This window comes from Cibotium barometz, chromosome 1 (genome assembly GCF_041138505.1).
Source record: "Cibotium barometz isolate CiBa-2024 chromosome 1, ASM4113850v1, whole genome shotgun sequence".
Lineage (NCBI taxonomy): Eukaryota > Viridiplantae > Streptophyta > Polypodiopsida > Cyatheales > Cibotiaceae > Cibotium > Cibotium barometz.
In genome coordinates, this window is record NC_141046.1 from 25,050,227 (window position 1) to 25,066,286 (window position 16,060).

The following is a 16,060-nucleotide window of genomic DNA, read 5'->3' on the forward strand; positions in this document are numbered from 1 at the left end:
CTCATTAAATCCACTTAAATGTCAATTATGGATTAAACATGGTGTCATCCTTGGACACATTATCTCGAAGAACGGCATTGCGTTATCTTCGCGTTGCCACCACCCATCAACTACAAGGGGTGCAAAGATTCATGGGACACGATTTTGCACAAATATTATCTTCTTATATGCCCTTTATGCTAAACCTGACATAATTTGTATAAAGGATGGAACTACTCATGCAATGGTAATTTGCAAATCCATTACTCATCTAAAGACATTGACCTGCATCTCAAGAATGATGGGCATTTTCAAACTAATATCTCTAAATTTATCTTGATTCAAGTTTAAAGCAATATTTTCTTATATGCAAGACTTTACGAGCCTAAGGAGAGGGAGGCTAGAAATTTGAGTGTCTTGGGAAAGGCAGAGCTAAAGAAATACGTCAAAATTAAAGGAGTCCAAGGTAGAGATTTTTTTGCAGACTTTACAAATTTGGGTCTTAATTTAGATGTGTTTTGAGCGCATAATTGTTGGTAAGGTGTGTTTTGATTCAATATTTTTATCTTGTTTTCGCGGCAGCTAGAACTCTAGCCTTTTGAAAATGGCTATTTGCAACATTTTTTCTTCAAGAAAATTATTAATATTATTAGTTGTAGGCAATGTATCAGACAAAGTGCAACCGTTGGGATTTTGAACCCATGCACTTTCTTAAGTGAGTCAAAGCCCTTCTAAGTGGACTAACAGGCATGTACAAAGAAAACGATTCTTAACCCTGGAAGGCAATTCGATTGAATGGAGCAGAGGATTGTTAACCATGGAAGGCAATTTCATTGGAATGGTTTACATGACACATGCATGCATCCAATGAGCCAAACCAGCTTCTCATAATAATACTGAGAATCACCAACAACAAAGAGCCCTGTACCTGTTGAGTCTCAATCTCTATAAGCAAACCTTGATTTTCATGCAAATCAAAATTGAGTAGGATCCTTTCGCCGTATAAGTGGTCTGATTCCCACCATCTTCCTCTCTATTCCAATCCAATGTACCAAACAATAAATGGTATGCGCACTCAAACAAGGCTCCAAGGGCACATTTCGTAATAACCGATGAAAAAACAGCATACAAAATATAGCCTTTTTTTCAGCTTTCACTTACACACAAGGGTCCCATTATATTTATTTTGATTCCCTCCAATATAATAGAGAAACGCTCTTGTAAAACTTTGTATATCCTCAATAATGTAAATACATAGGAAGCATCGACCTCCCACTTCGCAATAACATATTACATGTGGACAACTATGCCATTCTCTGCCTGTATAGATCATTTTACATTGCTATAACACGCCTAACTGACACAATCTCCAACATCAAACTCATCTGAAACACTTTTAGCGTGAGCTCAAAGGGTCACGATGCAAAAAGCACTATACACGAGCACTCCTTGACCTAAACATTGGGTGAGCCAACACAATTCTTTAAAACCATTACCACAGCAAACTTGCACCCTCGTTTGTAAAAACTAGACTGATGAAACCTGCACCCTGGAATTGCAAAAACTGGACTAGAGGAACCTGCACCCTTGTTTATGGAAAACTACACTGGAGAAGAATCCAAGGGTGTCCCGGATCGAGCCTGCTTGCACAAATACAGAGAAGTTAGATTGCAAAGAAGAAACTCTGCAAAATGTACTAACCCTTCAGATGTGTCCACATGTACCTGGGAAATGCGATTAGCATAAATAGTGACCAGCCGCAATTGAGTGCTGCTCAGGCTGCCCAAATAAGGTAAGAACGCCTTCCCAAGGACAATATATATGTCTACCAGACAAAACACGACTGTCTGCATATGCCAGTTTGGGGCAAGGCAACAGAAGACAGGAAAAGGTTGCTTTTAGAATGCAATGCTAGATTTCCATGTCAACTTTCTCTTGCTTGAAAATATGGAAGAGTTCTCAATAAGATTACCTTCCGTACATCTGCACTTTGATTGCCAAAAGCATCAAACAATGCAGGCAGGAAAGAAGGCAGCTGTGCCATCAGATCCTCCGGCGGAAGCCTGCCCACAAGCTGAAACATACAGAAAGGCAAAACATGATAGTAATCAATTGACCTGTTCCACACTAGACTTGGGACATGAGATATGAATTTATGTCAACATAAACCACCCTCTCCCTTTCTTGCATCTGAATACCATTTTAGTACCATTGGCCATGACTGTGCATGAGTTTTCACTCTCCACACTGGCCCCTGCAAGGAAACTGTGAACTGTGATCTATTCTCCCTCAAAACTGCTGGGATGTACCTTGGGAACCTCCAGCCCTACTGCACAACCACCAGCCCTCTCCATGGCTCTTTCTTTGGTCCCTCTACAGATTTGATATCTTCAGAGTGCCCATCTGTCCAGCTTAACACTAAAAAGCATGTTCTTTTCTTCAGATGCCATGTATACTACTGGTTATGAGGACACTTTGTCGCAACAAAATGCTATGATGCCAAGGGTAGGTCTTGAACCTAGAGCCTCACTTGCAAAGACTAAAAGATAAGAGCGATATTTTGACAAGACCGTGAGCGAGGGACTGGAGGTCCAAGAAAAAGAAGCCCTTCCTTTCCTGTCTCTCCTCTTCTCCTTTCTTCTGCCCAACATTGCCAATGTAGGTTCTCCACATTTTGTCCCCCTCAAAAATACCGTTTCCAGTTCTGTTTTTATTTCCCTGTTTCCCTTTACCAGATCCTAGAGAGCCAGATAGATGAATCAGAATATGACCTTCGTAAGACAACCGATGCATGTTACTAATGTCTTCTCATCCTCACTGTTCAGAAGTGGAACCACTACCTGCAAACCATGGAAAAGGAAATCAACCTGGCACTCTCCTGATTAGCTGTCCATGGCAATGTCACCGAGACCAAAACAATAATGTGAAAAAGACGAACCGAAAGGCAGCGATATGGGTCGTATTGAGATAACACCACAGAAAGACAACGATCAGCAGCACTGGACACCTGAAGACAGAAAAACCACTAGATTATAGATTAAATCTTTGTTGAACATTTGCAAACATATGCCACTCATAAAGAAATGATCAAACACACCATGCCAAGTACCTTGGCAACTAGATCCCGTGTGCTATGAAGCAACTTTTCAAGCAACATCTCCACAGAATCCTCCAGCAAATCTTTCTGAAACAGGCAAACTCAAAAGACTCGTGAGTTATGGTGGCAACCTACAGGCCTCTGCTTTGAAAGGGTAAAAAGCTTGTAATCGCAAAAATGACCTGATTTCCCAGCATCTCAAGAACTGTTGACAGGGCAAGCTCCCTGACTGATGGATCAGCATCATCCAGAGCCTCAAGCAACCCAGTCAAGATTTGATTAAGGTACTGCAATCACATGAATTGGCGTGAGTTAGCTTCCCGAAAACCAGGAAAAAATTTTGCAAAGGGATCCAAAACACAAGAATCAGAGAGTTCAACAACACCGGCATCATGTTAAGATCTTCAACGATTACATATATAGTCCTGGTAGCAGACATGGCAGCAGGCATGCCATACAATCCATAGATTATGCCAGCCACAGAAAGGAAAGGTCTGACCTGTGACCATATCGAAGTCTGGTTGGCCTTCGATAACCGAAGAAACTCCTGCAAGGCCGCTCGTTTCTTGTCTAAAACTTTCTCATCGTTTCCAGAGGACAACTGCATTGATTAGCCAAATGCCATGTTTAAGCTCACAAGCCTACTTCACCAAGCTATCCCAAACCCACCACGCACCCCCCCAAAGAAAGGACCAGAAGTGGATCTTTTCCTATCCCCACCCACTACTCACCCCCCCCAAAGAAAGAACCAGAAATGGATCTTTTCCACCAGGCATGCCCACTTAAGAATTAAGCAAATGTAAACCTGATTCAGCAAAGCTGGTACACTAGCAGCTGTATCTTCTGGAGAGGGCTTTTTGCTTGACTTCAGTTGACTAGTCTTCTGCATATTTTGTTCACTCTCTAGTTGCCTGTCAGTTGTATGTTTTCCATCCACTGCTGCTGGTCCAGAACGATCATTGCTTAGATATAGGTGAACATCCACCAGTGGGGAAACAGAGTTCTCATGATCACGTTTTGCTTCTAAGCTAGGGCGAGTGGTCATTGATGGTCGATCGGACCAGCCCTTTGGCCCCTCTGGACTTCCATCCAGACCATTTTTAGTGTTCTTACTCTTGGTAGACGCTACAGACTCATGTAAGGCACTAGGAGCTTCATAGTTTTGGTAATACATGGTGTGTGCGTCTTCAGCGCTCGTCGGACCAGCCAGCCTGTTTCCATACTGTGCAGACTCTGCTTGACCACCACTGCTCCACTTTCTGTTACCATCATTGTTGAAGGAAGATGAATAGCCTCCCAAAGACTGACTTTTCATCGTAGAAGTGTTTGTCCTTCCCAACAATGATCCATATCCATCATCTAAGGCAGGAGAAAGGTCAAGCTGATCGTGCATAGACTTGGACCTAGACCTCTGGCTTCTATTTTGCAAAAAGTTCATCAGTTCTACCTCTATTCTTGGAGTGTACTGCTTCAAAGCCCGTCGAAGACCACTTTGCTCTTCAATGGAAAGACCAAGAATAAAATTCAGGACTGTAGATGAGTCAAAATGTGTATAAACAGATATAATGCCATTAACGGCTGTTTCCTTCAATTTTGCATTTTTATCACTTGCCAGAGGAGCAAGTTTAGCCAGCCACATCTTCAACAAGTTACTCCCAGCTGCTGCCTCACCATTGATTGCAAGCTTAGCAAAAGCAGCAATGGCAAACTCTATGACTGCCATCTTTGCTTTAGGTGACCTTTGCTCATCAAGAGATCTCAATAAGGCAGGCAACAGTGAGTCAATGCTATACTGGTTGCCCACAATTTCTAATGCAGAAGTCCCCAGTTGTCGAATGAGCTCTTTTGGATCTACCAGACGTGAGAAAACATGGGGCAATATCCTCTCCAAGTATGCCTCAAAGGACTTCCGACAAGTAGGCACAAGCTCAGCAAGTGCAGACAAGGCTGCCTGAGCAACCTTATGGTGTGGATCATCCAAGTGCTGAGAAAAGAGCTTCATGACCTTCTCAAAGCTTTGCATTACATCTTGAACACCTTTTGGATCCTGCTGCAAAAGCTTTCTTAAATAGTTGAAAGCGGCAACCCTTGCAGACCAATCTGCACTCACACTCAAGCCATCTGTCAAGGCATCATTCAAAGACATCAAGCCATCCATGTAGTTGTAAACTTCTCCAAATGGAAGTGTATCTTCAATACTACTTCTGCTACTTACTGAGGACCTTATTGACCCACTGTTCCTCAACAAGGGTCTCTGAAACCCTGGTATAGAACTATGAGAACTATCTTTGTAGTACGTGTCTTTATTGACAATATCCATCATTTGCTTCTCTGTCTGCAGCTCTGATCTTGGGAACCTTTTCACAGCTTTGGTGTCGATCCCCTCGTCATTCGAGCTACCCTGGCTTGACCTATCAGAATTGATTGGTACCCTCTTCACAGAGTACAGAGGGAGGATTGAAGATGTTACATCTCGAGGGTTGCCACTGGAGAAGGCACTTTTAGCAAACTCAGAAGAGGACAAAGCCTGTGCGCTTGTTAAATCACCAGCACTTGAGAGTACAGAACTACCAACTTGAGCCCCTTTAAGATAGCTGGGTGAAGCCCCGGTGATAGAGTTTCGAATACCGGCTTGATTTATTACAGGAGTAGATGCGGGATAAGGAGGATCGCGCGCCGAAGGAGGATCGACCCCAACTCGAGCAGCCAGAGCTGAGGCATGTATTTTTCTGTAGCTTCCACCTGGTGCATTTCACCCCATGAAGTTTAGGCAAACCAACCTTATGTTAGCAAGAGTTTACTGGAGATAGAAAAGTGCTTAAAATCATCACAAATTTTCAATACTAGAAGTCCATGTGTATCAACAGTAACGTGATTTATGAAAGGAAAAATAGGATGCATCCACTTCCTTCACAGCATAGACAGTCTAATAGGCAAAGATGTTCCTTGAAAACTGTGAGACTTGTCACCTTGATCCTTTCCATTGGAGCGAGTAGATGATAGATCACTCTTTTCCAGAATATCCATACCCTTGAGCATTGTCTCAATCGCATTGACCTGCTGTTGACTGGCCTGTAACACACTCTCCAGGCTCCTTTCAGAAGGTGCCTTTTGGGTTGTAAGTAAGCTCCCTGTTCGATCCATGGCCACAATAGGTGTAGTTCCAAATGATACCAGCTGACTTCCAGCAGAAGCAGATTGAGTGCCCATAGTGATGGCACTTGACTGCCGCAGCTGGTGGGCACCCCGGTCCCGCAAAGAAGGTGATGCATATCGTTTGTGAAGGCCTCCCTCCTCCTCATTGATGAGCTGCAATTAGTACATTGACAGTGTTTTAAAAATGAGGAAATCGAACATTAAAAGATGCACAATGTGCAGTCCATTTACAGGCACTTACTCTCTGAATCACAGGATCGAAACTTGCAAACAATCTACGAGATCGATCAGGCCAACACTTGGCAAATACTCGATAGCACGTTCGGGCTGTGGAGCGGACCTAAAAGATCAACAGGAAAGATGTTGATCCCATCAGTAGAGTAAGAAAAAATATCAGCTTGTCATACATGCTCCATGCAGCATGATTATCAAATATAGACCTTGAGAAGTACTTCATGTGCACAACACCTCCTCAGATAAGAGAAACAAACATTATCCTCACAAACACAAGCACATGCTAGCAAGTCATAGTTTATGCCATGGTATTGTCAAGGTCTTCATACAGTTCCCAATTCAAATACAATCAAGAGCAGACAATTACAAGATGAACAAAAACACAAAATCAGCTTACTAACTGATATTTTTTGTCACACCTCGCTCATGGCATCCCCCACACAACACTTGATAAGGTCCTCATACATTTCCACCAACTTTTGTATCTCTGGTGAGTCTGACCACTGTTCCAAAACTAACAGTGCATACTCACAACATCTGCAATGCAAGCCAACATAATCATTTCTCTTTAATTAACATGCATGTCTCAAAAGACATGTTTGATCATTTTGAAAGTTATCTCACTCAATCACCTTGCACGAAGCACAGAATTTCGGTCATTCTTTGCACTATCCACAATGCGGGGTAGAACACGAGCAACCCGACAGTTTCTCAGCATCTGCATGGTAATGAGCAACACAGTGCATAAACATTCCAAATTGCAATGGTACAGCTAGCAACGAAGAGAAAAAGTGCATCTTACAGTTTTAATGCAGGTATCTGCAGACTCCGCAATAACTAGTACAGTGATGACCACAAGTTTGAACAGCACCTGTGAAGAACTCCATGAAATCAAGAGCACTACGAACACATATTTAAGACATCCCAAAATACAGAAATAGGCTAAAAAGTCACAAAGCATTTCAAATGCTTGAAATTGGAGATCTGGAACTGACAGGTATAAATGCTTCTGCACATTGCTCAAAATCTGCTAAGAGCTCCTTTGATAATAAATTCAACAACTGGCAAGCCTGCAGATAAAGCACTTCACTATCTTTACCATGATCATATCACAGCACTAAGTGACTGTAGAAAAAGAGAGACCATTGAAACACAATCGTTCAAACTAAAGGAATATATTATAAGACTTCACACTTCGCTTATGAGGACTAAAAACTACATATTTTCTCCCTCATCCATTTGAAAATGAAGAGAGGCATTAGGAAAAAATATGGAGAAAATAAAAAAGCGTCCATGTTTGCATGCCTGCATATACAATCCGCAACCATGGCTTAGTTTCTAGCTCTGATCACGGTATCACCAGCAAGCTGGTTCACCATTTTTTTATATGTAAAATATTCAGTGGTACAACTTGATGTGTGATTTCTCCAAAGCCTAGCAGGCCTCAAAAATGCATGGGCACGTGTGGTTATCTACAATCATCCTAGACACATAGTAGACCCCTTCACAAAAGTAAAGAACGCATTCATACAGCATTACCAAGAAAATTTTATCTGAATTAGATCCCAGAATTTCGCATCTCAATTGGTACATGCCCCATCAAGGCAGTCATGAACATGCCTCAAAACATGGCATTAGAAAGGGCTACATGTTGGGACTTGGAAGGGTGTGATAATCGTTACAAGCCACATGTGTAACGAGGAGATGGTCGAAAAAATAAGCATGTCCCATAGTGACTGACAACTGTGATGATATGAATTCAGAACAATGAGTTAACATCTTCCTAGTGCTAGAGGGGCTCAGCCAAACACCAGAAATCTTGGAGGTTCACTTGTTGCATGCACTTCAAATATGTACAAGGGTCTGAATCCCTCTTTGAATAGACATAACCTTGGAAGTCCTACTGTGTTTATCTAGGAAGGGGTACCGCATGCTTCCATCATGCATGTTACACCTGAGGCTCTTTTTGTTCCCTTGTGAACTCCACCTCCAAATCTGTTTCCACAGCTAGCTTGTGTGATGAGACCTCTCTGTACCATTGAGTATGAGGATCCCAACTTCAGAAGAAAGGCACTCAGACAGGTATGCAGCACACTCTACAGGACAGGACACCACTACACTCCCTTCATCCTTCTTCCCCAAGACTGGGCTGTACAAAGCATACGAAGGACAGGGCCAGGCCCACCCGAAAAGAGACTCATGTTAAAGCACCTCAGAGACCCAGAGCATCCTACACTTCTAATGTGCATGAAATTCCACAGAAAACCAATTATCACATCATGTTTGAAGGACACAAACATGGATCACCATTAAGAGCATCAAAAAAGGGTTCTTCTCTGTCGCCAACAAAATCAAGTGCTGATAGAGAGCAAGTGTGCTGCATAGGCCATAGCACAGGACCACAGTTAACTACCAGACAGGTTTCAGTTTTAGTTCAACAACTTGGTAGCACATAGCTTCACAATGGCCAAACAGAGGGAATGATTTTGTTATACATACTCTCTCATAGAGCAAGAAAGCAGTCACATCAGTATGCACTATAAAATTTCCCTATTAGTACGACTTTGTAGACTACCAGAATCAAAATGCAATCCAAAATTAACTTGTATACCCTAGTACTAGCAGAATCCAGAACAAAAAAAGAAGCCACACCTGCTTTACAATGCTTGATCTTCGGTCAGCAAGCTGCAGACTTAGTGGGTTAACCAACTGCTTGAGAAGTGAGGGAAAACAAGCATACTCAGCAGCTCCTAAACAACCCACCAAACAAGAAAAGGTAAGTGTGCTTCCATACGTAACTGAAGCCAACACAAAACAGAGCAAAAAAATGTAACGGAGCTAAAATATCCATTAAATGCCCTCAACCAAGAGCTTTATAAAAAATGGGATATGGATTTGAAATCTTAAACGAACCTCCACACACAAGGCCTTCTATCCGTTGCAAAGCTGCCATCCTGACTGACCAATCTTGCTCTGAAGCAAGCATACCAGAAACTTTCTCCAGCTCCTTTGTCAGCTCTTTTTCAGAGTAAACTCGAACAGGTTCCACTGGCTTGTCTGTCGCATCACCCTCTCCTTTAGCACCACCCCAATTCAAATTCCATTTAGTATCTGCTAGCCCTGCCTAACAGTGCTTGTTATTTTTAAAATCCAATCCCTTTAATACAGAAAACATGTACCATTTGACCATATAAGCATGCACTGTATATTGTCACATGTCATAAAGCTCCCCATTTGGCCATATAAGCAAATAAAATCATGTCAATACATAGAAACTCATGACACACATCCTTGTGAAAGCTGTACATGACTTTTTTCTCCCCAAGAAAAGCTCCTATTTGTCGAAAAAAGAAAATGTCTGCTCAATGTATACTACAACCCTCAAAAGAGGAGCAAGCTACAAATAACCCTCATGCAAGGTCAGAAAACCAAAGAACAACAGGAGGGAGAGAGAGAGGAGATGAGAGAGGGGGGGGGGGGGGGGGGCGGGGCTTGCTCTTGCATGGAGGCTACATCGGGTCGCGTGGGTCCGGAGTCCCTACGAGTGCAAGGGGCCAAAGCTCCAAGTGCACGATAAGGTGACTCTGTGTTGCTGCAAGGCACTCCCAAGATCCCCGAAGACTGTGAATGAGGTCCATCTAAATGGATTGAATAGTCTCCGTAGGCGGGGTGACGGAACCATCAACAATCTGACTGCATGCATCTGCCTCCCCAAAAGTGCCAGAGAGCTATGCTGATGAGCTCCCAACTCTCGCTTACACAGACCTCTGGGTTCCAAGGAGGCATCGACATTGAGGAGGCGGGGATGCACCAACTCCAAAAATACGTAGGTTGAAAGGCAAGGCAGTTGCTGTCCTCATAAATTAGAGTCGCTCCCGCATTCACAGGGGTCTTGCTTCTCTATAGCGGCTTCTGGAGACTGCACCAGATAGCCCGTGGATTGAGAGACAGCTGGCTGCCGCCCGTACGGAGCTCAGATCCATCGAGGAGCGGCGGGTGTAATACAGATATCATGCCAGAGCCTCTTTTTGGACGCAAGCAGGAGATAGGGTCACTGGAGAGTTCTTTAAGATTGCAGGCCCACACAAGTGGAGAGAGGGTATCCGCAAATTACGAGGCCAGGATGGATCCATTGTTATAGACCCCCCTCATGTGAAAGCCATTGCAACATATTTCTTCAGCACCCTTCTCACAGGTGCCCCCATTTCCCCAAAAGTGATGGATGCACATGAGCAGGTTTGGCTGCATATGAGAGAGGTGGTTCTGCATCTTCGTCACTCACTAGGATCTCATGGAAGGCAACCTCAGGGCTGCCTTCAATGAGATAATGGTCACGGGAGCCATGCCGGAGAGATTGTCTAAGGGTTTAATACACTTTATTCCCAAGGAGGGTGTTGATAGACTGGAGATTCGACAATGGAGACTCATCACCCTCCTAGGGATGGCCTACAAAATTCTAGCCAAGGCCATCAATCGGAGATTGCAGACCTTTCTCCCCGACTTGATTCATGGTACACAGACAAGCTTCATTCAAGATTGAAGTATTCTGGACAACATCTTCACCTTCTAGGAGGCGACCGCGTCCGCCAAGATGCGTCTGTAGTATCTGATTGTTCTCCTTCTTGATTTCGGGAAAGCCTACCACAGAGTAGATCGGGGCTTTCGGAGAGGGGGGGGGGGGGCAGGATGGGTTTCCCCGAGGTGTATCGGAACTCTTCTCGGCTTCTCACAGCAAGGTTCTTATTCAAGGCAGTCACAGAAAACGGCCGTTTCAGCCCCTAGAAACATGTTTCTTCATTTCAGGACCCCATCCGTTTCCATGGCCGTTTCTCATTTCCCAAGTGATGTCACAAGAAACGGCCAGTTCCACCCCTAAAAACTCGTTTCCCTGTTTCCATTCCTCAAACATTTCCGTTCCCATTTCTGGTGACTATGATTCAAGGAGCTAGAGGTGACAGATTTCCGCTTTCTCGATCAGTCCCGCAGGGGTGCCCTCTAGAGCCTTATCTCTTCCTGTTTGTCGTGGAGACCAAGAGCAGTTTTCTTTACGCCCATGAGACCGGGCTCCCATCCGAGCACCGGAGGGGCTGTTGCTTGTGGGATTGTTCACTGCCAAGGCCGCTGGTTCATGCTCCTCTTCACTCATGAAATCCGGACTTATAAGCACCATATTAGCTACAGGCTGGGCAATATATTATCCGGCTTGCTGTTGAGTTTGTATCTCCTGCCGATGTTTTATCCATATAGAGCACTCTCTCTTGTGGTGTCCAAGCCCCATCGACAATAGAAGCACTAGTATCCTTCTAGCGGCGGACTTCCCCTGCCACAAGCTGAAGGCTCGGAGGGGAGCTGGGGCTACTGCGGCCACCGCTGCTCTACCGGAGCCATCAACTCTGTATTGGTATGATTGGCTGGGGCATAACAGTCTAGACTGGCCCAATTCTACATTTGAGCATTCATGCTCTAGCCTCAAGGTCAGAGGTGCTATCTTGGGGACTTGTGAGCTAGCAGCTCTCCTACTGTTTCTATGTGCTTGATAGTGTTTGTTATCTTATATTTAGATTAAGCTGGTTGAGATATTTTTGAACTCAAATTTCAAATCAGGGATTTTTTAGCCCGAGTCTTTTGTGTGCATGTATCACCGTAGCAAACAATATTGGTATCAGCACTAAATCAACAGATACGACTAGCTCACTCCACGAGATGCAGTACATGTTTGAGATAAGAGCATTCCAAGGCTCATTGGTATTTCACAGGATGCCTGGATGACCCAAACGTAGCACACCCTACCTGCCAGAGTGTAGTTGACTATCTTATTGGGTCCCTTACTTTTGTCACATGGGTCCACAATTTCAACTACTTTTATTTGGCAACTGCTTTGGTGTAAAGCAAACTAACCTCCTAATGAATTTATGTCCGAGGCAGCAAGCTTGGCCTTAGGGCTACTTCGACGGTTGCCTCCTGTTGAGAGATTTGGAGGGGCCTTTACCTCTCCTGCTCCAAACTGATTTGCAATCCCGTCAAATGAAGAAACTTTAGGCTCGATCTTCTCAAACCTGCCAACTATTTCTTTCAACTGCAATCCATCAACTAACGAGTCAGTGAGAGTGCTTTGCACACTTGACAAAAGTATTAACTCACAACACCAAAAAAAGGAGCAGCATCAAGAGTACTAAGTACTTCAATGTGTACTAAAGTAAAGTACAAATTGAAGCAGGCATATATACTCACCGAAACTCTTATTATACTTGGATCCACAGCATTAACTTCTTTTTTTTTTAAGTAAAGTATGCCTTGCCTGTGATGGCCGTAGAGATTGTTGCTGTAACTCATCTCTAAGCTGTGAGCCTCCTTGCCGGTACATTTCCTGCATGCAAATAGCCCCTCCTTTCAGAAATAAAGAAAAAGGTGGTTGGTGAACTGTTCTCTCTACACTTTTGACCAGGTTGCTGATTTCCTCACAGACATCTCTTAAGGATGATTATGATACAAAACCAATAACATTAAACAGTCTCACAAAAATACTTATATTTGATTCACAACCTTCTCACCACGTCCATTTATATTTTTCTTTCCATGTTCACAAAATAAATGAAGAAATTAAAGTTGTTGGCATAGTTCTAAGATAAAACCTAAAATTCACAATTGCTACCCTTTCTGAGAGAGAGAGAGAGAGAGAGAGAGAGAGAGAGAGAGAGAAGAGAAAGAAAGAAAGATATATGACAGAAAAGAAAGAAAGAAAGATATATTAAGCGTCTACTAAAGACCCAATGGGCCTATGAGACCAAAGTGGTACAATAATGTCCATGGCATATCTCATCATGGAATGGAAAGTAAAACAGAAAGAAAACATAAATATAGCCATCTCACTGGGGTGATGCAAAACTGTCCATGGAAACTCATCATGGAATACTAAGCTCCGAGTAGATGGTATACCACTCTCCAAAATGTCAAGCATGGGGTTGACGAATATAGCCAAGAGGTCTCCCTCGGCTATGTCATGTGGAAAGGTAGCTCGATGGCGTTGGAGCATGTCCTGGATCTGGAGCTGATGAGGTGATCCTGGCCGACAGGGGGGTCGAGGGCATTGGGCACGCTGGAGTGTAGAGGCTCGGTCCGAGGTAGCTCCTCTCGGGCGAGGTAGGTCCAGAGCATCTCGTGGAGGGTCCACAAGATCCACTATGTCAGTTTCCTCCACCTCCTGCGTCTGGAAGAAACTCGTGATGGTTGGCTGCCAAGGGAGGGGACGGGGAGGCTGGGGTCTGTGTCTCAAGAAGGTGTCCCTATGTCTGCGGAGCTCAAGCAGGAAGAGGCCCAAGCAACCCTGGTCCTGGAAGTCAATGGCCCTAGAGAGTGGATTGAATCCCTCACGAAAGACAGTGAAACCTCCCGCGGATTTCATAGTATACTGGGCAGCGGCATATGTAATGCTCCTCCGTCTCAACCTCTATGTGGCATAGTCGGCAGATCCTCTCCTCTCGGTGTCCGTACGAGCTTCCCGGCTCTGAAGATGCGCTCAGCTCTACTTGTCTCCACTCTGAGGCAATGGGAACAAACCAGTATCTAGCCAATCGCAATCCGCATGGCATGGGACATGTGAACACTCAAGTAGCCCGGCTACTGTATGAATCCATCCTCAGTGAGAGTGAGGAAGTGATCTCTGTAAAAGTGCATCTTCGTGGGGAGCTCCGGGGGTGTGATCCATGTGCAATGTGTGTAGAGGCTAAGAAGATCTGACCGGATAACCCGGTTGGTATCCTCGTGAGACAGCCAAAAAAAAGGGGAGTCCAAACTGTACTGAAGGGGGGGTAGGCGGTCCATGTAGAGCCCGTATACTGAGAACTAAGTGGAAACCAGTGCATACCATACTCCAAAGTGCCCCTCAAGTGCTAGCTGTCTGGAGGACTCCAGGGCAAGCCTCGGGTACCTGTGGGTATCCATGTGGCTGATGCGATGAAGGTACGTGACTGTCTGGAAGAGTGCCTGCACTACCATCAGGGCTGCAGCAGCAAACTCTACCAGGATAATCTCGTGTGGGACTGATGGTTTGCTGTGGATCATACGGGAGAACATCATGACCTGGGGCCTCTCAACTCGTTGCCAATCCTCATCGGATAAATCTAGCCCCCAGAAAGCTGCTCCATACATCAAGGCTAGTGTGACGAGGGTGTCAAAAAGCCAACCCTTCGTCTTGGGCTCCTGGAAATGTGCCTGGAACAACTGCCGCTCAAGTAAGCTCAAGGCTGCATATCCCCGCGTCACTCTGGCATGTGCTACGAGAAGCATGGTAAAGCGTGGGCCACTAAAAGTGACACCAAGGTAGACATAGGATGAGACAATCTCCACAAGATCCCCTCTATATGTGAAGCTCAATCTGGATGTGACGGAGCGGGAGGTATTGAAGACCATTACCTTGGTTTTACCAAGGTTAACAGAGAGGTCCGCAGAGTGCAAAAGTCATGTAAGGCATCCAACTGTCTCTGAAGCCCTTCGGCTGAGTCTGAGAGGAGGACGATGTCATCTGCATAAAGTAGTATGGGGATCAATATGCCTGCCAGTGTGGGACCAGCCCCGCCTAATCCATCAATGAAGCTCGAGATCTTGTCAATGTAGAGACCGAAAAGAGTGGGTGATAGAGGACAGCCCTATTTCACCCCAATGGTGCTGGAAATCTCCTGTGATGTACCTCCTGGGGCTCTCACTCGTTCGGTGACGGACTCATAGAGGGCGATGATGCTCCAAACCATGTCAGATGGGACTCCGATCTCCTGTAGACGGTGTAAGAGGCGGGCTCAGGGTACAGTATCAAAAGCTTTGCGGAAATCCACAAAGCAGTAGTAAATCCTCTGGTGTCATGCTCTACCCTCCTCGATGATGGCACGGAGGGTGAAGATGTGGTCAGGGGTAGAGTAGCTCCTCCGAAAGCCAGCCTGTCCTGAGGCTCTACATCCCTGGCTCTCTACAAATGAACTGAGCTCCGCCTCTAACACTGATCCATAGAGCTTGGCCAATGTGTGGCCAATCATGATCGTCCTGTAGTTATTAGGATCAAGTGGATCTCCGGCTTTGAGGATGGGGGTGATGGTGTTGGTGGACCAAGACGGTGGAAATCCTTCACAAAGGGCTCTATTGAACATGTAGGATAGTAGGGGTGCTAGGGTATCATGGGCATGCGAGATGTACTTGGCAACGAGTCCCTCATGATCTTGGGCTCGCCCATTGCGTAGTATACGAATGGCCTTGAGGACCATGCCCTTTGTGAAGAAGGTGGAGGTGGTGAGGGGTGGCTGATGGGGGATATGATAGAGGGAGCGACCATAGGAGTGCCATGTGTCTGGGCATGTGATAGGTGTGGGAGGGCGATGTTCTCGGAGTTCCCTCCATGCCTCTTTGCAATTTGGCCCTAAGAAAAGTCGGTATAACTCATCCTCTTTCCGAGCATAGAACTCCCGTTTCTTGCATCGGGTGAGCCGTTAAGAAATCCGTTGCGCTTGGCGCTTTGTGATTTGCCCAATCCGTACCTCATGCTTAAGACGGGAGCGTGTGGCTAGACATTCGTCATCATACCAACAGTTCTGGGGCATGGAACCGCAA

General features: G+C 44.9%; 1 protein-coding gene across 2 annotated transcripts in view; it reads right to left on the minus strand.

Moving 5' to 3' along the window:
• Positions 1 to 1,181: 1,181 nt before the first annotated feature.
• LOC147641776 (CLIP-associated protein-like) overlaps positions 1,182 to 16,060 on the minus strand; it is a 68,058-nt gene continuing 53,179 nt past the window's right edge. Inside the window, exons 4-22 of one of the 2 annotated variants that reach the window (XM_086799593.1) lie at positions 12,765 to 12,833; positions 12,365 to 12,542; positions 9,380 to 9,523; positions 9,119 to 9,216; positions 7,462 to 7,536; positions 7,269 to 7,337; positions 7,099 to 7,184; positions 6,886 to 7,003; positions 6,474 to 6,572; positions 6,046 to 6,385; positions 3,882 to 5,818; positions 3,576 to 3,677; positions 3,259 to 3,363; positions 3,089 to 3,163; positions 2,918 to 2,986; positions 2,751 to 2,819; positions 1,952 to 2,053; positions 1,704 to 1,826; positions 1,182 to 1,619 (exon numbers count right to left, since the gene is read on the minus strand). In XM_086799593.1, the coding sequence (XP_086655719.1) occupies positions 1,581 to 1,619; positions 1,704 to 1,826; positions 1,952 to 2,053; positions 2,751 to 2,819; positions 2,918 to 2,986; positions 3,089 to 3,163; positions 3,259 to 3,363; positions 3,576 to 3,677; positions 3,882 to 5,818; positions 6,046 to 6,385; positions 6,474 to 6,572; positions 6,886 to 7,003; positions 7,099 to 7,184; positions 7,269 to 7,337; positions 7,462 to 7,536; positions 9,119 to 9,216; positions 9,380 to 9,523; positions 12,365 to 12,542; positions 12,765 to 12,833 (3,897 nt within the window). In that variant the 3' untranslated portion in view covers positions 1,182 to 1,580. Of the gene's footprint in view, positions 1,620 to 1,703; positions 1,827 to 1,951; positions 2,054 to 2,750; positions 2,820 to 2,917; positions 2,987 to 3,088; positions 3,164 to 3,258; positions 3,364 to 3,575; positions 3,678 to 3,881; positions 5,819 to 6,045; positions 6,386 to 6,473; positions 6,573 to 6,885; positions 7,004 to 7,098; positions 7,185 to 7,268; positions 7,338 to 7,461; positions 7,537 to 9,118; positions 9,217 to 9,379; positions 9,542 to 12,364; positions 12,543 to 12,764; positions 12,834 to 16,060 lie in introns of both variants that reach the window. The other variant, XM_086799585.1, reaches the window with a different exon arrangement.